The sequence below is a fragment of the Channa argus genome, chromosome 10 (genome assembly GCF_033026475.1).
Source record: "Channa argus isolate prfri chromosome 10, Channa argus male v1.0, whole genome shotgun sequence".
NCBI classification, from domain to species: Eukaryota; Metazoa; Chordata; class Actinopteri; order Anabantiformes; family Channidae; genus Channa; species Channa argus.
Genome location: NC_090206.1, coordinates 12762601 through 12788279, shown reverse-complemented (window position 1 = coordinate 12788279; position 25679 = coordinate 12762601). Strand labels below are relative to the sequence as shown.

Here is a 25679-nt window from a genome sequence, read left to right as displayed (position 1 = left end):
TCAAATACACTAGTTAACTCCCCTTTAAGAAACCTTTTTAGAACTATCTGAAGTTATTGAAGCAATAACATCACAAACAGTTATAGTTTAAACTTAAATCCCTATTTAATTGAAAAGTAAAAATAAAAAGATATATAAATATATATAATAACTTAAAATGTTTACATTCCTTATTCCCAAATAAAATATATTCTCAAATATATGGCACAGTATCAAAACAAAAATACATTTACCCTTCAAGGCTGTTTAACCTGAGTTACAGATGTTTAACTGTCCTTTTATCAAAAACTCAATTAATTAATAAAACCAAAAAATAGTTGCAGGCCTGAGTCGGTGCTCGGAGGCGTTGTGACCAAAAACTCAGTGGCCGCTTCACTCCAGCTAGAGCAACAAACAAAATAAAATGTGATACCTTTTTCACAGGTGAGCAATATATCCAACCAATCCTGCGACTCCTTCTGTCCTTGTCTCCGAGTCAGACGTCTGTAGAGCTGTAGAGCCTGTCCAAAGGTGTCTCTGTCCTCCAAATCAGCAACAGTTCAACACGACACGTGTAGCTGGGTTAGCTGGGTTAGCTAGCTGCCTCCCTCGGTCGACGCTGTCACTACTCCTCATCGGATTGACGAGCGGGTCCTCTCCTGATAAACACCTCGTATGTCTCGTTGAAATACTTAGTCCATCAGAAAAAAGTACACACTTGCAGATTATCGAGCTGACAATCTAAAGCTGTTACCACAGGTTACTAGCGTACAGCTTCAAACTTTTTCCCTTTTAATTAACTCGTTAGCTCGTTAACATCCTCTCGCTCTCTTTTGATCACGTTCTCAGCGCATGTTCACATTCACTTCCGTTAACAAAATAAAATCCTACGTTATCACCTCAAATAGATACCACATACAATAAAACATTTGAAACATTTTAACCCATGAATTCAACATTTTATATCAGAAACATTTTACAACCAATATAACAAAATATACAATTTGACCCAGTTTTACCTATTCATCTGTGCATTTTTAAATAATTATTTATCTAACAAACTTTGTTTATTTATCTATTTAAATCACTTATTAATATATTTTAAATTTTTAAATTTATCACTGGGCTACACTTGGATGAAATGCCATTTTTACTACTTGCAAATCCTGTACAAATCTGCACTTTCCACCATCACATATATCTTTACTGATAAAGTTTCACAAGACACAATTACAACTGCTTTTCTTTAACAATGTGATTCCATCAGTGGCTTTTGTTTCAAAGATTATTATCATTTGCTGGGCCTGTAAGTAAACTTTGGTATTATCACAACAGACTCAAAATTATATTTGTATATTAAATTTTTTCCTAGGGTTAATGCAGAATTCCGATTTATTAACAAACACACAGAATGGACGTGTTCATGGGAGGTTGTATGTCAAATAAAAAATCTTAAATGATAAAACATGGTTAACATTCAAGACTTTTGTCCCTCAGTAGATAAATATGAGTGTTTAAATCTGTGCAGATTTAGGCCTATTACATCTGCAATAAATTAGAAAAATAATACTGCCGTGAATTAACTATCAGTTATAATTATTTCAGGATATTTTACAGCACATGAACTTTTTTTGCATCAACATATGAAAAGATGCAACATTAAGCCAGTTAACTATTTATTATACACTATATGAAAGAAAACAGGAATCACATGGGTTTTTTTGCTCAATCAGCAAAAAAACTAAATCCCACTTTTCACAGTAGAAAACAGTGAATCTGAATCACCCTCTTGGAAATATTAATGAATGAATCACATGATCTTTTTTCCTTAGGATATCACAGGTTACATTAAGGCTCCTTGTGACATCAGGGTGTATTATTATGTGACCTACTCTACAGCAAGGACACCTTCATGCCCTTTTACTGTGAAATATTAAATAATCATTGGCTCATCCAATTCTAACCCTCTCCTCTCTGCTCGTACCTCTATCACTATGTGTTGCTGCCACTACAAAAAGAGAGTGTGTGTGTTTTCTGCTCAGGTAAAAGACAAATAAAAGACTCAACCACGAGCTGCTTCCAATTAGGCACAGAAGAACACTTTCCCACTTGTCTTATTCTTATTTAGCTAATGATAATATATGAGGAACAGCATTTGAAACATCAGTTCTGTTCCTCCTTCAGAGAGACAGACAGTGCACATCTGTGATCAGGCCAATACAAAAACACTGCAGTCAATTTTGTCAGACTTCACCGAGTCCCATCTTTGTTCATAAGGAACATCAGAGCCATGTGAAACATGCTGTACAATGTGAATCACCTTCTGACATGAACAAGACAAGACAGACTGCTGCAGCTTCCATTCAAACACATGTAACAAAGAAACAGGGCTGTGTGTGTTTGTAAATTTTAAATTACTGAGCATTTGTATTTCTTGAGATGTGGACATCAGACAGATCCACAAATTAATCATTAGATATGTCAAATTTATGTGTCACATTTTCCAACTTCAGTTCCTTTTAATATAGATTTAGTTGCTCTCTTCCAAACATGTCACCTCTTGACCATTCACTTTCAGAGTGTATTCAATGTCTATTCATTAGTGTTTGTTATGTCTCAGGAGGCGGAGCTCTGGTGTTCCTCTATCCTCCATATAGAGGTCCTCAAACACTTCATGTATTTCTGCTGCAAAATAGTATTCCTCTGCACGAGGTAAAGCTCTCTCTTCTATGGGTTTACCTTTGATCCAAACTCCGATTTCAACTTACAGCTGTTTCACACAATCATTTGAATCAAATCATCTCATTCTTTGGTAACAATCAGAATCAATCAGAACTATGAGCTGTCTGTCTGTGATGTTCATGATAACAACCACTAGGTGCCAGAAAAACCCAGAAATCACTAATCAGCTGATTAGCTGGGTCCATATGACCTAAATGTATGCTAGCACAAGCTTAACAACTATGCTAACAGGTCAGGGACCAGAATCAAGTAATAGTCAACCAGCATCTAACAGCATCAGTGGCTTTAAACTTCCAGATGTTTCTGCTCTGGCTTCAGCCTCGAGCTGGAAACTGCAGCCTGCTCCAAAATTAATCCTCTAGTGTTTTAACAGATCAGTTTAATGATCTGCCCTGTACTGAGTCGTCTACACGGGTTATGGAATAGTTTAGCCTCAGTATTATCTAGTTAAACACCTTACACTGTTCATTTCTTCTTCTTTGTTTCTGTGTGTGCAATGTACTTCTGTTTTCATCTTTTTTATCCAAAGTTATTTTAGGAAGTTACTGACAGTCTTGTGCATATTCTTACGCCATAACTGCATTTGTTGTTTTACCAATGCTATGATATTTATTCAGTCTCTTCGTTAGAATCCAACTAGATATACAGAGAAAATATGTGCATAGTATTAAACAACACAGAAATGTTAGGAAAAAAAGCCCAACAGTCTAAAGTGACAGGTATTTAGTGTGACCTCTCTTTGCATTTTCTTCCACCAAAAATAGGAGTGAAGACCAAGAAAACTGTCAAAGTTTCTTCTGTGAGAGACCAGAAGTCCAGCAAGGACCTGACTCAGCTTCTGACAGCTTCAGCTTGATGCCAAGTTTATGGTTCTACTTAGAAACAGCCTGAGCTGCACTAAGTGCTAAGAGATATCGTACTAAATTGGTGGTCGACCGATGTGGGTTTTTCACGGCGGATGCCAAATGTTAGAGAGTAGAGAGGCAGATGACTGACTTATAATGCAGTTTTTTCCATTTCTGCATCATTAATACATACAATTTAATAACTAAAGAGACTAATATGTTAAATGTGTTATGTAAGTTAAATTAACGTAAATTATTTTAAATAATTAAACTAAAAAGAGGAGAGACTGCAGCATGAAATATATTTTTAGATCCACTAGTCTGCCTCACTGGTCCTCAATGCCAATAGAACCATCCATTTGTTATAGACACTGATGCCTTCAAATCATTTCCCAAATCAGCACAATCTCATTTTCAGTCCCAAACGTAAGTGAGACGGTGGCATTGGAGGCTGCAGATGTGTCTGCAGACTTTTTGACGGGAGCCACATATCGTCCAATGCCGATTGAATAAACATGTGAAAGATTGGCCAATTTAACAGCAGACCGATTAATTGGTCGACCCCTACACTAAATACTGACTTTGGCCTGTGGAAGGTGCTTTGTTCTGAAACACTTATGCTTTTTTTAATATTGTGAACATATTTCCTGGATCTTCTGCTCATATGTTAATAAAGAGACCCAGAAATAAATATGTTAAAAAAGCAAAGCTGATGGTGGCCAAACACTTGCACAGTACTGTACATCCTCATACTTTGGTCTGTTATTTTTAAATATGCTCTGAAAATAATATTGGCTTTGTCTGAGTCTTAACAAGCTAAAAAATGGTCGCCGCCCATCATCGAAATTCCCAACACCTCCCAACTTCTTCTAACTGTCTTCTGAGCACTGGTCAAAGTTCCAGTGTTCACTGTGAACCTGAGGGCGGCACAATCCAGCCTGAGGTGAGTCCAGTGTCACACTCTTTTAAACCAAATGATCAGGAATAGAAAACACATTTACAATGATTATTAGCTAAACATGTTACAACAGGTTTTCTTTGTTTTCAGTGTGTACAATTTGACTCAAATTTCCATCCAACATTTGAGGTTTTTCTGACTAGAAACCCTGAGAGTGCGACTCTGATCATCCAAGACCAAGAGAGGACAGAGGTCTGGAAACGTGTTGTGCCTCTGACAGGTAAAGACTGATCGTCCTCCAGCAGGTGTCAGTGTTAGACCACGTTCATAAAGTAGAATAAAAAGGATCAGAATGTGCATATTTGGAGTTTAGCAAAGAATCAGCCCAGAATGTGTTTAAACTATTGTGGAAATCCTCTTTAATATGGAGTGGCCAGTTACTGCTGAATCACTGTCCTGCACAGAATCTACAACACGAAGGCAAAAGAACATTCCAATCCACTCTGTGAAAAGATTATTGAGGAGCAGAGGTCAGGGGATAGAGACGAGAACATTTCCTGGTCAGCAAACATCTCGTGGAGTCCAGTTAAATCCATCAGTAAGAAATAAAGGGAAATGGTAAATCTGCTTAGAGCAGGTTGTCCTCAAAAACTGAGAGACTGTACAAGAAGGACACTAGTGAGTATCAGTCCTTCAGTCCTCTAAAGGACAGTACCTGTTCAGACAACAACTGCAGCCCAGGTTCTTTACCAGTTAGAGTCAGTGTGATGGTGAAGAAGGTCAGTTTTGGTCAAATGGGATCTTAGAAACAAACCAGCTTTGTTTCTCTTTGCTGCTCTTCATCTTTAACTGCTGAACATCCAGGGAACATGTGGCCTAGTTTACAATTTAAGTAGGAGCAGGTTTCTGTTACTCTCTGGATCTGTTTCACACTCATTTCTGGATATTAAACAGATGCTTCTGGGTTTTCTTTTAGGTCGCTTCAGGGAGAATCTAGAGAGAAATGTCCCGGCAGAGGACAACGTGCCAGCAAAACAGAGACTGTTTGCAGTTGGGACACAGTTTATTGAAAGTGTGTCTGACCCTGTTCTGAAGCGGCTTCTGGATGAACTACTTGAGTGTGGTGTTATCAGTGACGGTGAAATGCAGTCAGCCAGAGGAAATAGCAGAGCAGACAAAACTCGAGAAGGGATTGACATGGTGCGAGGAAAAGGACGTGAACCCGGCCAAGTTCTGATCGCTGCTGTCTGTAAGGTGGATCCTTTCCTTTCCAGAGGGTTGAACTTAATGTGAAGCAAAGAACAACTGTAGAATGTGATGCTGAGTGACTGTTTTACAGTCTTACATTATTTTATTCTTTAAATCCAAAGTTTTGCTTGTACAATCTATGTCTTTCCACAAAGCAGCAGCCCTCATTCAGAACGCCGCTGCTGCGGAGTTCTAACAAGAACCAGAGAACTGAGCACATCACTCCTGTTCGTGTATCTTTTCACCAGCTGCCAGTTTCCTACAGAAAAGATTTTCAAGTTCTACTACTGGTTAATAAATCCTTCAATAATGTGCAGCAAAAACACATTTTTCATCTCCTTAAATAAGAAAAACTCAGCAGGCAGCTGGTAGAAGTCCATCCATCAGCAGCCTGCTTCTCTTGTCTTGGGCTGCAGGGTACTGCACAAATATTCAATATTGTATGTTTCTGACTCATATGAATGAGTTTTAAATATGAAGTCATTAACTTAAGCTCGGCTTTAGCTGTAGTGTGCTGAGCATCAAGTCTACTACAAGCTGCTATTAGGACTTAAAATAGTTTGGAAATAAGGAACCAAAGGAACAAGAAGAGGGGCCTTCACCTGTTTTAGGAATTCATAAATACTAATAAAATGTTCATTTATCTTGGGCCATGACAGTCATAGTATTAATAACGTTAGTTTGCGTTTTCTTTCACCAACAAATGATCTTCTTAAGGGACAGTTTTCAAGCAGCAAATCTCACACAATCAATGAAGACAACTGGACCTTGCGATCTGGTCTTCTTTCCTTCTTTACGAGCTTTCTCAACTAAGGACCACAGTTTGTTCCTGCAGTCCTTCTCAGAGCACATCAGGTCCTTAGTCATACGAAGATTCCTCTTTGAAACCTGGATATTTTATGTTTTGATCTTATTCAACCAAATTTTTGTAAATAATTTTAAAACACAAGAATTTTATCACAGAATAATGGTCAAATTCATTATGCATGTTAATCTTTACTTTCATCATTTTTCCACCTGCATACTTCACTGGTGGTGTTGAGCAGCCCTCTATCATCTTCTCATGAGCTCTGCAGATGACATGTTTTTCACTTGGATCCAAACACCTCAAACTTTGACTCATCAGTCTACAAGGCATCTGTTTTACAAGGAGGCACTTGTGAGTACTTGTTTTCTTGGGCAGATGCTCACTTGGGCCTTCCACTGGATCTTCTGTCCCGATTGGATCCAGTTGCAGCATGTGCAGCAAACACAAAGAGATGACCTTCCTTGACTGAGATTCTTCTTCTGACAATTTTATGCTTCCTGTTCTGCATGTGTGAGCTGGAATTCTTGTGGTGCACAACTCAACATCCAATCTAAATTTAAGAGCTTTGAAGTCTTTTAAAGGACGTCCAGCCGCCCTGGTAAATTTAGATTTCTGTTCAGCTTTGTTTTACAACGTCACCCCGTGGATTGATGGAGTATTGCAGTGGAAGTTGATGTTGCATGTGAAAGGTTTTCTCTCTGAAGTCCTGGTTATTACCAACATTAGCAACTGTTCCTCAGATTAGAACAGATCAATGATTGTAACAAACAAATGGCTCAGTTCTGTTCAACTAAACCCCATGAAATCAAACATGTTTCTGAGGAGGTGAAAAAGAATCAGTAGTAATTGCATTTTTAGAATATAGAAAAAATATAAAGGCTATGTTTTTTACTCAAATGACTTTGGTTTCACTCCAGATTCAGATGTTGATCTCCTGAGAAAGAGACTGGTATGACAGGTCTTCACCCCCTATGAATTCTGTTCATACCCATCAGAAATTTCAACCATTAGAAAACATTATCATTAAAAAATGGAAGGACACTTTTAAAATCACTTATTTTCTTTTTTGCATATTTATTTAATTTAGATTCTTCTGAAAGCTCTGTTTTTACTTTGACTTCACTGTTTTGCTGTGATTCAACCTTCAAAATAACATTTCAAAGCAAATTTGTCTCATTTCTTCACAAAAAAGCATCAAACACAGAAAATGAATAGTCTGCAGTAATCTGACAGTAAAAAATATGAATGGAAAACCAACATGCACAGTCAAAGCCCCTTCACATGCCTCATTTTTAATCAGCCAAAAAGGACACATGTCACACCACTCTTCATGGCAGTACTGGCCTCCTGTAGTGCAGTTATACAGTGAGAAGTAACAACTAAGATTTGACATTGTCTTCTTTCACTGGCAGCCAGTAAATAGAAGCTTTAATTCCATTCTGCAGCACCTTGCTGTTAGTTCACGTACATTCATGTTTGTCCAGTGATTCATGTAGTTGCAGTAAATTCTTCTTTCTGCCATTTGTGTAATTAATGACTGAAACTCCAAACTATTTAGGAGCAGAAAAGAAAAGAAATTCTCTTTTATGTTTAATTTAGGCCCATTCCAGGAAGCTGGATCATCAGCTCGCCTGTATAGTTCCAACTTGTAAAACTTTGTACACAGGTTTGTACCCAGCACCACGCTGCCCTCTTCTCCCCTGTTAGTTACTCAGTTGAGTTAAGGAAGCCCCATTCTCACATAAACTGCAGGCGAAGCAGTGAAGGGGCTCTTCACATGCTAAAAGAGTGATTTTATCCCATGTTTCCAAAGAGATACAGTGAACAACTAAATGTTTCGTTCAAAAGATAGCAGCGAATAATTTTGTGTGTAGAATTACAGGTTAATCCTCTGGAAGGACTGAAAGGATTCAAGAGCACAAGCTTTGCAGTACGTCTTTAGAGGCAACTTGTCTTTTTACAGGTTTTACAGCTCACATGGTTAAGATAAACATGTAGTGATTGAATGTCATTTAATTAAGCTCCCCTGCACTAAATCACAGTGTCAGTCGTCCTCTTTTCCTACATGACACGAGTAATAAGGCCACGAAGAACCACTTGTAGAAGTTCCATAAAGATAAATGATGAAAACATTGTGGCTGTTCTGTGCTAAGAATCGCAGAAAAACTAATTGTTGCTTTATACTAAACATCATGTGAATTAACATCGCCCTCCTGTGATCAAGCGATGGTACTGCAGGTTTTAAAAGGCCCAAGGATGTTAGGAGCACACACTAAAACTCCTCCTTAGATTCACTTTTAGAGCACAAATCAAACAAATTCTACAACAATCTGATTAGAAACACTTTAACTAAGTTCTCTCAAAAAAGCAATTAAGCAGATATGGTTATTTTGTTGTGTTTCACGTTTGTTAAAGATTCACAGTCATGCACAAACTACAATCATCTACAGAAACAACAGAAGGTTGCAAAAACCTTTAAGCATGTTCAGATGAACCTGCTCGTGGGTACAAGGGCACAAGATGACAGTAAATTACACAATGTTTGTGCCTAAGGGTTAGGGTCAGAAACTGGTAGAAGATATTTCAGAATCCACCTGACCTGGTGAGGCTGCCCTGGGCTGTCAGGCAGATGATACTGGAATCAGCATCAGGACATAACTACATCCAATGGTACAAAGAGCAAAAACTACACTCAACTCAGCGTTAAACAGCCCCGAGTTTTCACTAAACCGACGTTGTGAAAAACTCCCCAGATCAGCTTCTGCTCTGGACATGAAAACCAAATATCCCATAAATACAACAGCAATGATGTTAACGGTTTGTTCCTTTACTCAGACTAACATTTCTTTTTCTGCTTTCAGGTTAATGTATTAACTGTTAAGTCAGTGTCGGTTCAGTTTTGTCATAACTTAGAGTCACATGTCTTTCTGTTAGCCCGCCCGTTCAACCTGTCCACTCCCTCTTACAGCTGGGATCAGTTTTGGTGCAGTAATGTGGATCAGAAAGGTCCACAACTCTGGATGGTCTTTGCTGTGTTGTGGTTTTTCTTCGCTGCTGTGCCACCACCTTTTTTTCCCCATTTGTCCGTCCCCCGATTCTAGTTGTCTCCATCGTCTATTGTTTCAAACTTTTCATGCGCAAACAGTAAGAGTCCTTTTTGTTCTCTGTAATTCTGTGTGACTTTCTTTGGCTGCCATCTCTCTCTGACCTTTAACCTTTGCTTATACATTACTGAGCTGTAACCTACTCACTTCCTGTTTATTACAGTCAAAATGACAAACAATCTACTGCTCAGTACATTTGGAAAAGCAACTTTGATGTACTATCCTCCACCTAACAGGTCATAAATGACCAAACCTTAACATGAGTCTCATAGCAGCTGGTTTCATTGAGTGATGGATAAAGTGTCACTTGGTTATAACCAGCGGTTTGAACTACAAACAGCTGCTCAGAGGCTCCAGATGAATCAAGGTGAATTTTGGTTTTGTCAAGTTATTATTATTTTTTTTTTTATCTATGTGATGGTTGATGACATGTTTTGTCTGGTGGATGATTGTTGAACAACCTGAAGCTCCTCTGTTGGTGCGGTATGTGATTATGTGCTGCCACCTGCTGGCTGCTCCCTGTGATTTCCTGTCCACAGAAAACAGCTGATAGCTTCAGATGGATTTTACAAAAACACTGATGGAGATGACAATTGAACATTCACACACACCAGCAATCAACCAATTACAGCTTAACTTATAAAATGACACATTTACTATAGTGCAACAATATTTTGCCTTATTGTTGTTTAAAATGTTTTTGTGTTAAAGTAAAAATGTCTGCACTTTATTCAGTAAAGTTACTGAAGTACATGGAACTGAGTAAATGTATCCTGTTACAGCCCAGTTCCTGATCTGAGCTAAGCCCTGCAGGACTGAGAGTTTCCCTGAAATTGGCCTGTAAGATAAAACAAGTTTATCAATTAGAAAAGTTTTTCTCCACACTCTGAGTGGAGTCACAGCCACAACATGACTGGTGTTTTATTCTTTTCTCTATGACAGAAATCTCATTATAAATGTGATCAACTTTTTGTTTTAATGTAGCTGCAAATTGAAATGTTTCATATGTGAACTCATATGTGTGAGGGATAAAAACACTATAAAAACACTAAAAACACTGCCTACAAAACAGCTCAGCATCCTACTGTCCAAATACTTTTGAGTCCATAAAATGGAGGGTTACATATACAAATGGTTGCATTCCCAACATTAAAGCCAACAGTCAGAACATGTCGTGGTTAAAATATGTGAACACAGATGTGTCATGTGACGTCCTGAAACAAATCACAAAGTAAAAACTGCTCATTAGAAACGTCTGAGTGTTCAGCTGCTCTTCACACTGGTAAATCACACAAATCTTAACTGGCTGGTTTGTTTCACCTTGTTCACTAAATTTTTTCGCTTTGAGCTTTTGAAATTTCACTTTAGAATATTTCCTCTATAAAATCGATGGTCGGTACAGAAAAAGCCGTGTGATCGGATCACGTCTTTTTTCTTAATGTTGATTCCATCTCTAAAAGTTTTGAGACACACTAACTTAATCCTGAGCACTACTTCATTAGTCCTTTTCAAAGCAGCTCAGTGCAGCTCGGCTCTTCCTCAATGTGACTCTGTGGTTTCCTGTACTATTAGGGGAAGAACAGTACAGAAACTGAAAGTGCCAATTAGTCAAGACTCCATTTTAAATCGATCAACAACCGGAAACCTGAGGCTGAATCCAGGTGAGTGTTAATGCAACATCAACAACAACCAACCAACTTGAGCTCTATAGAACCAAAAAGAAGCTGGATCAGGCTGTGTGATTGAGTGCACATCCAGCAGTGTTTGTTCCTGTCTGCGTTGTGTCTCTTTGGTTGACTTGTTTGTCACATTGTGTTGTGAACATGTCCAGCGCCTCCATTTGGACATATATATACAGCAACATAGGGCCCTTGTGACATCATTAGGGATATTATGGCTTATAGCTTTGAATATTTTGGATAACAGAACTTAGTGGTTTCCTTTTTATTTCAGTCTTTTCTGTGTTGTGTATCTACGTAATGCAAAGAAGGAGCCAGGACTAAAAGTCAGCAGTATCTCCCAGACTGTGTTTGAGGTGGAAAATGTCTCCGACTGGTCCACAGTTCTGAAACTAGTGATCCAACTACAGTGAAGTGTGATAGTCTAAGAAATGAAGAATCATCTTAAGGAAATCGTACTGTCTGGGTGAAACACACACACCCTCCTTTTTTTATAGCTAGTAAACAGTGATAGAAATAATTAGACAAATGAAAAAAAATGTTTCTGTGATCACATTCATCCAGTTGTAATTTCTGGCTCTGTGTTTTTACCCTGTATATAGTAATAAACCTAACATGGTCCATCACATCAGCAAATGTGACACAACAGTAAATATTACTAGTGTTAGTTTTGGTTTTTTTGTTCAAAGTCCATATGGGTCATGCTGTTCTGTGTACGAAGAAATGGAAATGTTGGTGGGGGCTGTACTGGGGGATTATGGATGTATTGGTTTCATGTGCTGCTTCTCATCAGTTAAGTTAAAGCTGATTCATGAGGGCTGCATCCCTGCTGGTTTTAAAACTATTCCTTTATCTTTCCACAGTCCCCCCTCGTTTAAGAATCTGAGTGACTGAACACACCTGATCCTAGGTGATCAGCAGTGGGTAGGACGGGGACAAGATGAAGCAAGAGACATTATCTGTGTGAACTACTCAGACTCATGATTCCTGTATGAAAAATCCTCTTCTAATACATAATCCATTAGTTTAACAGTCCATTCGATGTAGTTCAACCAAAAGTCACTTACTGCCGGTAAGAGTCGGAGTCCTCTGGAACCAGCAGCCAGGTATGACACAAAACAAGGTGCTGTCCAAGGTGAACGGGGCATATACAGGGGAGGTGACAGGTGAACTGAGTGAAGCTGATTAAGAGACAGATGACAGAGACAGAGACAATATTTGAACATTTACTGTTTCTCTCTCACACACACACACACACACACACACACACACACAGCTGAGGGTTCAATCATCACACCACAATTGATGATTGTGCTGTGGTAGCCCTGTCAGCAGGACATTGTAGTAGTCCAGATGAGATGTGAACACTGTCTGCACAATGAGTTGGGTTCTATATTCAGTAATGTAGAGTCTGATCTTTCTGATGTGTAGAGAGTAAATCTGCTGCTGAGGCATGGAGGAGATGTGGTCAGTAAAGCTCAGTGTGGTGTCAGTGATGACCCCAGATTTCTGTCAGTTTGTGTGAAAGTTACTGAAGATAATGTGTTGTAATGAAGGTCTGAAAACAGGCCATAAAAACTTTGTGTGTGTTGTGCTTCTAAAATCATTTAGTAATAACAGGTAAAATCATTATATTGTTATCAACAATATATCATTAAATGTCTAACAGAACTTTTCCACTTTTGTATGTAGATAATGTAACTTTATAGAGGAAGTGCATTTATTCTGAAGAAATGAAACCTGAAGACTGATTGATGCTGTGGATGGAGGAACATGGAGAACACATCGTAAGTTTGATATTATTATTTATTATTTCACTGTCAGAGAATCTAGTTTAGTCTCATGTTGGACTGTAGGAGATAAGTTGTGTTGGACATTGTCTGTGGACACAGAATACACTTTACTGGAAAATACATTTCCCCCAGTTTGAGGTGTAAGTTACTGTGTATTTGTGATATATTATTAGTTTATTAAGTAACCAATGCTGTGTATATATAGTTTATAGCAAGTTAACTTGCAGCCCCTGTCTAAATAAAGTTCTGAACTAATTTAACTGTGATAATCAAAATGTTTATTTATGTTTGAGCCGTTGACTGTGCAGATTCAGTGCAGTGTGTAAGCTGTAAACCACTGTCACATGTAACAAAGTGAAGTGTAAAGACAAACCTGTGACAGTCACATAAAAAAACAAGACACATGTAGGACATACAAATAGACACGTCTTTATGTTTCTGGTCTCCAGTCTGTCTCAGGGCCAACACAGAGAGACATACACAGACAACTATTCACACTCACATTTACACCTAGGGACAATTTACCTAACATGCATATCTTTGGACTGTGGGAGGAAACTCGCACAAACACAGGGGCAACATGCAAACTTCACACAGAGAGGCTTCAGCTGGTCAGGGATTTGATCCAACGATCTTCTAGCTGTGAAGCAACAGCTTTATCCACTCCACCAATGCTGCCTTCTCAAATATAGATTTTAAATGATTTGGAAGGAATTTCATTGTGATTGTATTTACATTTTACAGCATCCCAACTTTTCTGAAAAGAGGTTATTGATAGAGAAAAACACATAATCCTTTTTTATTCTAAAGGTCTGATAGTGTCTTGTGTTTATGCCTGTTTATTACAAGTGTTAATGATAGAAACACTTTTGTTTCCACAGCCAGAAACCAGAGTCTTCAGTATCCAGTCGTCTGTCTATGAAGAGTGACTGGTCCAAAAAACATCCTCCAAACTTCAGTCTTGAACCTGGACCCTCAGACACAAAGTAAGAGACAGTTTCTACTGTAAACTTACCTGATGAAGATGATTCACTTAGCATGATTTATATTCATGATGCAGAACTATTAGTGCAGATACTGGTTCAAACTAAGATGCATCTTAGTCTGAGTTTTATATCCAAAAACTACTAATGGGGTTTCTGTAGTAAAAAAAGACAAGACAAACAAAAAACAGAAATCTACTGATTAGTTAGTTATAAAGAAATGTTTTCACAGAGAGAAGTAGATTGGAGAAAGATCCAGAACAAGACCTGGACTGCAGACAGACAGTCAGAGCAGCTCTGTACAAAGTAAGACTGAACATCTGTCTGCTGATGTTTCTGAAAACAAAACTTGTTGTTTTAAACACAAACAGTCTTATTATACAGCATTGCCATTTAATTTTTTTTATTATCATTCATTTGTGTTAAATATTATAATAATCACAAATTCTTAAACATCTTTGTGTTTTATTCATTGGTAGTTTATCATCTCTCAGCAGATGTTGGTCTGCAGGAGGTTTTAGATGAATATAAGCTCAGTCTGAGGAGGAGATGTGAATGTGTGACTGAAGGAAGTGATGAAACAGGAAGTGGAACCCTCCTCAACAGGATCTACACTGAGCTCTACATCACAGAGGGACAGATTGAAGAGGTTAATACCCAACATGAGGTGAGGCAGCTTGAGACAGTTTCCAAGATGAAGAGGATAAAGGTCCAGTAAGTCCAGATGTGGTCAGACACACATCATCAGATGTATAAATTCACATAAATTCAATATATATCGTATACTATGGAACTTAGGAGTTTGGACTTGGTAAGTTTATGTGAGACGAAAGACTCTTCAGTGTTCTTGGTGGCAGCAGGTAATTTAAGCTGTTAAACAAATTGTTTTTTGGGATCTATGTATTTCTGTATTTCTGTATTGATTTGTGTTGAGTCCACAGGTGTTTGTTATATGCAATAAGACAAAGTGGCAGCAACATATTTAACTGTAGCAGCAGCTTTTGTTTCCAAAATGAATAATAACTTGTCTAAAAACTCTAAAGAAACAGAGCCAGTGGTAAATTGTCTCACAGCTTACTGAGATAAGACTGTTCTAACCTGGGATCATGGTGGACATTAACTGGTCATGAGGTGCTGGGCTGCAGGCTGCTGAAATGACGCTGTGTTGTCTGGTAGGAAATGTTGGATCAGATTTACAGATGGACTTTATTTGGATCAACTTAGCACATGCTGGAAGTGTCGGCTGATTCATTAAAGGAACAGATCACAATCTGTTGTCACTTGATGAAGAAATGGTGTTTGTAGAACTGTTGGAAAGGAACTCTTTCTCTGGTTTTTACTGATGATGTAACTGTTGACAAAAGCAGCAGGATGAATTCTCACATGTTTAGGGCTTTATTATCTGCTCACAGTTTTTCACAGTGTAGATGGTGTCATGGCAAAAGTGACAATTTCTGGTCCTAAATACCTCATGTTTAACTATTAAAAAAGCTTCAACACCCAATTTGTCTTTTAGGGTTTTATTATCTTGCAAGAGAGAAGTACATCGACAGAGTTTTAATTCTCTATCCTATGTAGTTCTGAACTTCATACATCACACATTAGTTTTATAACCTTCTGTTGCCTGTCAGAACATTCTCCACCCTCAGGACACTGCCCCCAACCTTTTCTCCTTTTATGGAAACCATTTCCCTTTCCAGCACTTTGACACCTGTGAGTAACTCTGGGTCAGAGTCAGTGTGGGATGGTCTGCTGTTAGACAATAACTGACCTTGTAGCAGTTCTGCAAACACTTTGAGACAAAACATATATGTGAGACAAAGTTTGAACAACATAATATCTTTTAAACATTCTTCAAAAGTACACTGAGTACAAGTTGCTATTATAACTAGGTAAAATGCTAAGGATTAAATTTAATCATCATTTCATAATACTTGATTTTCCATCAAAATTCCCTCCTTTTGATTACATTTTAATCATAAGAAATACAACAATGGTCATCAGATGTATAAATTCACAGAAATTCAATATACATTGTCATAATGTTGTATTGGAAATTTAGACTCTGTTTTTGTGACATAGACATCACTTGGGTACAGAGCTAACCAGAGATTAGAAAGTATTATACTGCATGTTTAAATCAGCTTACACAAGTTTAAGCATAGTAATCTTTGTCACTAGAGTCTATGTACAAGTCAACATCAGACTGTAAAAGAGATGTATTACCATTAGCAGATCTCATGTCAACAAGTGCCATTTGATATAATTAAACCTCTTATACATGGGATAAGACAACAGCCGCAAAATGCAAAGATTGTCAGGCCAGCAAGTACAGAAGACAATATGACAGATTTCCATTTACCAAATATCTTGTCAAACCAGTCAGTCCAACTAGAATTTACACCAGAGTTCCGTGCAAACTCTTCTCTGAGGGATCTAAGACCCTCAAGTGCCTTTGTGACACTTTCATAAGGTGCAGTATTATTTGGAATAAAAGTACAACATGAGTCCCCAAACATCACAGAAACACCCTCCCTCTCAGCAAGAACCATGTCCAGGGCCATTCTGTTCTGCCAGGACATTAATGAAGTGGGCCCCAGCTGTCCTGCCAGGCCCTCTACAGCATCAGTGGTGTTGTTTATGAATCGCTGTTGATTGTAATATATGTAATTAATCCAGTCAACATTTTTGTTGATGGTACACCACCAACACAAAGGAGACTAAAATCCTGCAGCTACTTGGTTTCTGGCTTTGTACTCATCTGACACCCTTCTGGGAACTTCAATCTCATCCATGTAGATTGTGTCATCAAATGACCCTCCAGCAGCATGCAGGACTTTCCAGTCACATCCGTCGACCATTGTAACATTGATTCTCTTGAACTGTGATTCATCTCCATGGAATAAGTCAGAATGCAATCGTTTATTGTAACATTGTGAGCTGTTGAAGGGCACTGGCATTGACAGAAGAAGAGGTCTGGCAGCTGCTCACATCACACAAGATGAATTTTTCACTCTTTTGGCTGTAAAGTTCATATAAGTCAGCACCAGGTTTCCTGTGGGATTCTTTATTATGGCGACTTTAGCTGCTTCCAGTGCTCCTGCATCCAGGGTGCGTTTCATTTGACTGGTGTAGCATGGCACACCTAACTGCAGGGCTGTCCACATGATTAAGGTGCACATCAGCAATATCCCCGACACCAGGAGTCTCATCCTGTTTTCCATGATGTTCCCCTCACTGTTGCTTTACTCCCTCTTATTTATCCCCTTCATCACGGCTTGGGGACTCAGAGTGCAGGCACATCCAATTGCACTCGTCCTCTTTATCACCGGGAGAACCTTAAGTGTGAGTAAATTAGTGAGTGTTCTCCTCCAACTGGCTCCCTCGAGGCTATTGCCATCCGGGGAGCGTCGTGAACAGCTGGGGAGAAGTCGTCCACAGGCTCCGGCACCCTCTTACAATGGGTGGCATGTATTCACGTGGCTCTCTCTGCGACTTTCACTGCAGTGTGGGTGGTCAGAAGCACCTGGAATGGGCTGTTCTGCTTGCTGGACTTTCAGTGGTTTGGATGAAGTTCCCTCACGATCACCCAGTCTCCAGACCTGAATGGATGCAGCTTGGTCTTCGCTGGAGATGGAAGGGCTGCTTTCACTTGTTGAGATATATGAGACAGAACCGTAGACATAGATTTACAGTATTGTAACATGTCATTCTCACACAGAGTGGTGGGAAGAGGAAGCCTGGTTTCTGGGTTTAGACCCACATGAGGAGGATGTGCAAACAAAAATTCAAACCGGCTCAGATTACTCTTATGTCTCTCTCTCATCCTCTTGTACATTAGGACCACAGACAGGGCTTTTGGCCATGTTAACCCTTTTTCCTCACAACATTTTTTAAATTTTTGTTTCAGAACCCCATTCATTTGTTTTATGGCCCCCCCACTGGCTGGGTGATATGCACAATGTTTTTTCAAGTTTATTCCCAGGAACTCACTAACCTGGGAAATAGCTTCATTTACAAAATGTGAGCCGTTATCACTGGAGATTTTTTCAGTTAGCAATGCTTTTGCCACTGTGGCACTGTTTGCATGGTTTGCAGGAAATACTTCCAACCACTTACTCCACATGTCGACCATTGTCAAGCAATATCTCTTCCCTTCTGATGGAGTAAGTTCAATGAAATCCATCATCAAGTGTTCAGATGGTCTTGTAGGCTGTGGATGTGCATCCTGCTGTTGTGTGTGTGCGTCCAGTGTTATGTGTGGCACAGATCATACATAACTGACAAAACTTTTGTGCATAAGAAGTAAAACCTTTTGTGAACCAATGCTTCATGAGTTAAAGACCATCTCTGTACAATCAACTTAGCAAAATGTGAGCAGAAGTGTTTTGGAAGGCAAGGTTTGTTATCAGGGCCCCACCAAACGCCATCCTTGAATACAGCATCACAAGCTTTCCAATGTCTCCTCTTCTGCGGAGTAGAGAAAGATTGTATAGCAGAGAGACACACAGAAGGAGAGTCAACAGAGTCATCACAGAAAAGTGCAACTTCCTGAGGAAGTGGCAAGCGAGCCGCAGCCCTAGCAGCAACATTACCGTTACCATTGCCCAGAGAAACAGCATCAGTGCCATTGGTGTGAGCGGCACATTTACAGACAGCAATAGCTGCCGGTAGAAGGATCGCATCCAGAAGCGCTGCCACCTTGTCATGGTGAAGGATGGGTTTTCCATCAGATTTTAATTAGTCCCTATGTCGCCATAGGGCACCAAAGTCAAGTGTTAAAAACATAGTCAAAAACATAACGTGAGTCAATATGTATTGTCACAGCCTTACCTCTGGCCAGTTTACATGCCTCAGTTAAGGCTATGAGTTCATCTGCCTGGGCTGAGTAATGTGATGGGAAGGGACCTGAGGTTAACACTTCATGTTCAGAACAATCTGCATAACCCACATGTGCTGTACCAGTGGTGGGATCCTTGAATGCAGAGCCGTCTGCAAACAGAACAAGATCAGGGTTAGTCAGTGGTGTTTCTTGAAGATGAGGTCTAGGGTTTCAAACCTGTTGAAGAGAAGCAACACAGTAATGTGGTTCACCATCATCAGGAGTTGGTAGAAATGTGGCAGGATTAAGCCCAGTGCATCGCTTTACTGTTATGTTAGGCATCTCCAGAAGCACAGTATTATATTCAGCCAGGGGGCTGTAGTCAAATGTGAAGTCTTTTGTTGAAACAGCATGTGGAACAAGCTGAGTAAGATCAGAATATCCTACAATGTCACGTGATGCAAGAACAGCTTTTTCTGCTGCTGCCACAGCTCTCAAACAGCGAGGAAGACCAGGAGCAACTGGATCTAAATAGGACACAGCCCTCAGTTTACCACCGTGTTGTTGCAAGAGAACAGAAGTCATACTGCTGTTTTTCTCATCCACAGTTTGCACAAAGGGCTTTGTAGGATCAGGCAGAAGAATAGCGGGAGCTGACTGCAAGATAAGTTTCATATCAACGAAAGCTTTATCTGCCTCCGGAGTCCAGGTGATTGTGTCATGTGGTTTCAGTGATTTGCCATGAATCAATGAACTGAGAGGAGCTTCAAGAACAGCACAATTAGGTATAAAGTTTTTGCAGTAAGAGCACATTCCCAGGAAAGACATCATTTGTTTCTTAGTGACTGGTTTTGGTAGATTCTGAATAGCATCAACACGTTTTTCACCAAGAGACTTTCCCTTCGCTGTGACAACATGACCAAGAAAAACAACTCTCCGTTGTACAAACTAAGGTTTAGACAGTCTGGCTTTATGGCCTTCATCCGCCAAATGTTTAAGCAGAGCAACTGTATCCGCCTCACGCTGTTCACGTGTGGGACTGCAGATCATTATGTCATCAACATATTGCAACAAGGCAGAACCAGGAGTGAGAGTGAGAGATTCAAGACTTTTGCATAAAGCTTCATTGTATATTTGTGGAGATTCATAGTAACCCTGTGCCATCCGACTCCAGGTTCACATACGATCACCAAACCAAAAAGCAAACCAGAACTGACTCTCAGGATGAACAGGCACACTGAAAAATGCATTCGCCAGGTTTACAACTGAGAATAATTGAGCATCAGGTGGAACTTGTGAAAGAATAGTATAAGGGTTTCGAACATTATTAGCTCTGGGCTGAACTGCAGCATTTACTGCTTGCAGATCCTGAACAAAGCGCCACTCAGTGGGTTTGCTGTTGTCTCTGATCTTTTTGACAGGAAAAATGGGAGGCAACATGGACTAGAATTGCAGGAAACAATCACACCTGCATCTCTAAGCGATTCAAACACAGGAGTAATTCCATCAATAGCCTCCTGTTTTAAGGGGTACTGACGTTTCTTAGGCCTGTAGGTCGATTTTGGTCTTATCAAAACTGGCTCACAATTCTTTATTAAACCTACATCATATTTGTGATGGTACGGTTTCTGATAAGAAAGAGGAGCTGTGTGTGTGTGTGTATTTTCTCTGCTCAGGCATTAGAGAGACAGTGCATGCAGCATGCAGCATGCAGAAGAGAGGTAAAAGACTGTCTATACGCACAAGCAGATGACAAAAACATCACAGTTGATTCAGTCTCAAGTTGTTTCCAGTCATGCACAGAAAAACACTTTTTAAAAAAAATAGCCTAAATTTTCCCACTCATCTGATTCTGACTTGGCCAGTAAGATGTGGGGAACAGCATTTGAGACATCATAGAGACAATTTTGTTCCTCATTGAGAGAGACAGACAGTGCACATCTGTGATCAGACCAATACAAAAACTGTAGTTAATTTGTCAGACCTTACTGAATCCCATCTCTGTTCATAAAGAACATCAGAGCCACGTGAAACATGCGCTGTACAATGTAAATCACCGTCTGACATGAACTCTCTGCTAATCAGAGACACCAAAGCACGTGCACGTGAGAGTAACTCTCCAGATAAAACAGACCGCTGCAACTTCCATTCATACACATATAACAAAGAATCAGGACTGTATTTCACCATGGTGTGTGTTTGCAAATCCAAATTACTGAATACTTGTATGCCCTCTGATGTCGACATCAAACAAATTCCAAGTTTAATCATTAAATCAAGTCCTAATAGATTGACGGGGAACAATTTTGATAACATGAATGCATGTTTGAAAGGTTGATCCTTCGATTCATCACAACACGATGCCTGGGTTAAATACTCTTTTTGCATTTTTCCAGAAACACCAACACTGTACAAAGTTCATTTTAGGAGATATTGCAAGTTCAGTTGCTTTTAATATTGACCTAGTTGCTCCACTGTCGACCAAAAATGTCACCTCTTGACCATTTACTTTCAGTGTGTATTCAGGAAATTTATTCTCACTTTGACTATACTGAGTATTTGTTTCTACAGGTGGTTTAAACTTAGCTTCCAGAAATGAAACACATCGTTCAAGCAAATCCATATTTATTGCAGCATGTGCGAGCTTTGTCAAGCTTTCTTCATTGCATCTGTCTGGCAAATTGTCAGTTTGTGTCTGAGCAAGCATTTCTTCATTGCAGTTAGTTAGCAGATCAGTGTGTTTGTAAGCATGTCTTCATTGCAATGTGTGTCAGTGTGTGCATCACCTCCCTCCTTTTGATCAGTTATCAGCAACCGTCCCTGGAGCACCAGCCCCTCCTCCTCCCATCAGTCCGCCTTTGGTGATGGTTTCTCAGGACAATTCTCCGGTCTGTGTCCTCTGCGATGGCAATAAGGACACTTCTCATTCTTATGTGGACAGTCTTTCCTCCAACATCCTTTCTGTCCACATTTATTACATTCATCTTTGCCTACAGAGCCTTGTCCTCTCTGACACATAGGTTTACATTTACATTTACATTTACATTTACATTTACATTTACATTTACATTTACATTTACATTTACATTTACATTTACATTTACATTTACATTTACATTTACATTTAAATAGGTTTTCCCTCTGACATCGTGTTCAACATTGTAACGGTTGCCAGGTGCAGTTCACATTGGTCCCTCTCTTCCTTGCTTTTGTTCTTCTTGCGAGAATGAGTCTGGGCAAGTATGGCATCTTTCCGAACGTCCTCCAGTCTTGCACCTTCATCTACGCCTATGCAGGTTTTGCGCACTCCTGCGGCAGTGTCAGGCAAAAGTCCCCTCATGTAGTGGCTTGTGAGGTGTGTTTCCTACGGCCCTGGAGAATCACCCAAGTCCGTTGGATGTTCAATTCCACTGTGGGTATCAAACACATTAGTCAGGCGATGTAGATAATCGACCACAGTTTCATTCTCATGTTGCTTGCAATCAATTACTTTCATCATATCAATTTTCATTGGGAACTTTAATTAAAATTCTTCAACCAGATGGTTAACAGCTTCTCTGTATGTTGCATTGTCTCCGTGCTCCCAATCTGAGCCCTTACACCTGCAGTCGGCCTGTGGCCGTGATATCTGGGTAGATAGAAGACACACTGCGAGTATATGGCGGTAAAATGCGTTTGGATTTAACAGATTTATCTACTGCAGCATTATCTGTTCTATGCGGTTCAGTTGTCATAAGCTTTTGCATTCTTTTTCTTTCCCTCCTCTCTTCTTCAGTTTTCCACATGTTCAAACATTCTTTATGTAACTCACACAATTGCATGTCTTTTTGTGACACTCTCTTTTTGGTTTTTAGTTTCTTTTCCTGACTAAACACCTTTGCTTCTAATTTTGTTAGCAGATTTTTACTAAAAGAACCTCCTTGAGGAAAGCCAAAATCTTCAATCCAAAAAACATTCTAGACTTTTGTCACCATACTTGGTCTCCATAATCCCAACAATCGGACCCTGCGGGGTCCAAGCCCCTTTACTTCCCTGGTTTCCCATGGGACTCTGTGCACAGAATTCAACACAGACGTCTCTGTGACGGTGAGGGTATCTTTTATAAGCTCCCGTTACACTAGCTTTATGACTATCACTTAAAGTCCCTAATCACTGAGACTTGTTGGCCCCTATGTCCAACTTGGTTAATGACACTTATACTCCCCAATCAACTAGGAGTCATTAGCCCACTGGGGCTCTCCATCAATGTCCCTTATCCTCCCCAATTGACTAGGAGTCGCCCGATTATTCAGATTAATTCAACGAACAATGGTAACTCAAGTTCAACAAAATTGACTTAGAAACTTCTTTACTACTCACCCGGTATTTGTATGTATTGACCAGTGTTAATTATGAGTTTGCAGTGTCCAGTCCTCCGTCTCTACGGCCAGTCTTTCAGCGGAGGTTGAGGTTGGATTTTTTTGTCTTCCGGGGTGCGCACTGACCACTGTCCCCTGTTTCTCCCGATGGCCACTCACGGATCCTGCCGACAACACCAAATTGTCATGGCAAAAGTGACAGTTTCTGGTCCTAGATACCTCATGTGTAACTAGTAAAGAAGCTTCAACACCCAATATGTCTTTTAGGGTTTTATTATCTTGCAAGACAGATGTACATCGAGAGAGTTTCAATTCTCCATCCTATGTAGTTCTGAACTTCATACATTCACACATAATTTTATAACCTTCTGTTGCTGGGCAGACCATCCTCCACCCTCCGGACACTGCCCCCGGCCCTTCCTCCTTTTATGGAAACCATTTCCCTTTCCAGCACTTTGATAAGCACCTGTGAGCATAGAGTAACTCTGGGTCAGAGCCAGTGTGGGGTGGTCTGCTGTTAGACAATAACTGACACTTCAAGACAAAACATATATATGAGACAAAGTTTGAACAACATACATTTAAACATTCTTCAAAAGTACACTGAGTACAAGTTGCTATAATAACAAGGTAAATTCTAAGGATTAAATTTAATCATCATTTAATGATACTTGAAAAGTAAATGAAACCTACTGTGATGGCAGACAGAATGGAGCTCAGTGCTATGGAGCTTTGGGAGGAACTGTGGTTCTTCATCTGATGGACAACGCTGCAGTAAACAAAATCCAATGGAAGAAGAACAAGACAAACATAATTTATTGGAATAACAATAAATTTGTGTATAATAAGATACAGGACAGATCCTTCTTTATTCCCAGTAATGGAACATTTAGAATCAGTGACCTGAGCAGAATTGATGGTGGTGAATATAAACTTCAGCTGTTTGATTCAAATGGACAAATATCAGCTCTGCGAATTCTACAGTTGTCTATTCAATGTAAATATGTTAATTTAATATTTTTATTTTTACCTATCAAATAATTAGAACCATTGATCAACCACATGATGCTCGTGATCTAATGATACACAACACTGTAGATGTCACATCCTACATATGTCCATATTCTGTGTCTGTCTCATTCTTTGAAACTGAAGAATATCAAAAGTCAACTGATGTTTCTTTCAGCTCCTATGTCCTCCGTCCTGCTGGTCTCTGAGTGTATGTCCCAGGGAGAGATGAGAGTGTCCTGCTCCTCTGAAGGAGGGGACAGTCCTCAGTACAGCTGGACTCTGGATGGACACACACTAACAGATGCTGAGCTCCTCTCTGGAAATAATGAACTAACAACATCACTCTGAAACAACAGGTCTCAGGAAACCTGGTCTGTTGAGTCAGCAGTGTCTCCAAAGAAGAGACGACATCTGACTGTGGTGAGTGAGAAGACAAATCCATGATTATGTAGATAGATATAATCAGTCAGGAGTAGCTGTAGCTCAATTGATAAGGCAGTTTTCCATGGACCATGGGGTCAGTGGTTCAAGTCCTGGTCCTGCCTGGCTATGTGTCAAAGTGTCCTTGGGCAAGACACTCAACCCCAAGTTGCTAGGAGATTTGTTTTCTTGTTGCAATAATTTATTTTACCTTAACAATAACTTTGCTGTGATTGTGCTAACATAAGAGCTTTGTTGCTCTTGTGTGAACAGATCACGTTCTGATCAGATGTGGTTTGCAGTCAGCAGTGGCAGTTCTTTCGTGGGCTGTGATTGTTGTTTATTTTTACTGGGAAGAAAAAGAAGTAAGAGAGAGTTAGGTCTTGGAAGAGTGTTTGGAGGACTCATATTCAGTTGTTGAATTGAGGAGTTCACTTGACTGTTACTTTGTTAATGTTTATATTTCTCATGTCAGTGTTTTGACAGTGTAACAACTGTGATTATTACAGAAACGTTCAGTATTTGTATCGCTATAGAAAATAAAGCTCATTCATCAAGTTTTGATTTCTATTAATTAGATTTGTTAGCTTCACTCCAACACTTTTTTAAAATACAATTTAAACAATGTGTATGTTTGGTTATATAAAGATAAATTCACAGATGTAACTGAACTGTGTAACCTGATACTAAAGATGATAAAATTCATATAAAATTAATATGATAAAATGATAACATTCTCTTGAGATTTTGAGATTTTTCTACTGGGCTTAAAAAGGCCTCAGTATTATTCGTTATTCTTCAGTAAATAAACTGTTTCCTGTGGCCAAGCAAAAATAAAACAAAAATTTCTGTATATCTATATTTTCAAACCATTGAAAAACATCTTGTTTACTATGTTTCTTTAGCTTGAAGTTGTAAATTTGTAACAATAGAAATGTCTGTAACTACTAATGGTTATAATCTCAAACCTTTAGTTATTTTTGGCATCT

The 25679-nt window shown here is 39.3% G+C and overlaps 1 protein-coding gene and 1 long non-coding RNA gene across 4 annotated transcripts; both read left to right on the top strand.

Annotated features, from left to right (window-relative positions):
- The first annotated feature begins 11205 nt into the window (after nucleotides 1–11205).
- On the top strand, nucleotides 11206–15583 carry LOC137133773 (uncharacterized). Of its 3 annotated transcripts, none has more exons than XR_010915286.1 (6): nucleotides 11206–11285; nucleotides 12167–12409; nucleotides 12996–13090; nucleotides 13978–14082; nucleotides 14312–14385; nucleotides 14577–15583. It is a non-coding gene; the product is annotated as an uncharacterized lncRNA (long non-coding RNA). The 3 variants fall into 3 exon arrangements; XR_010915285.1 differs by having other exon boundaries at nucleotides 14574–15583; XR_010915284.1 differs by having other exon boundaries at nucleotides 14559–15583.
- A 6544-nt stretch (nucleotides 15584–22127) lies between these two features.
- On the top strand, nucleotides 22128–24650 carry LOC137134538 (T-cell surface antigen CD2-like). Its single transcript, XM_067519464.1, is given in 4 exon segments — nucleotides 22128–22251; nucleotides 23939–24256; nucleotides 24446–24595; nucleotides 24598–24650. Coding segments are annotated over 4 exon segments (645 nt in total).
- The last annotated feature ends 1029 nt before the right edge of the window (nucleotides 24651–25679 follow it).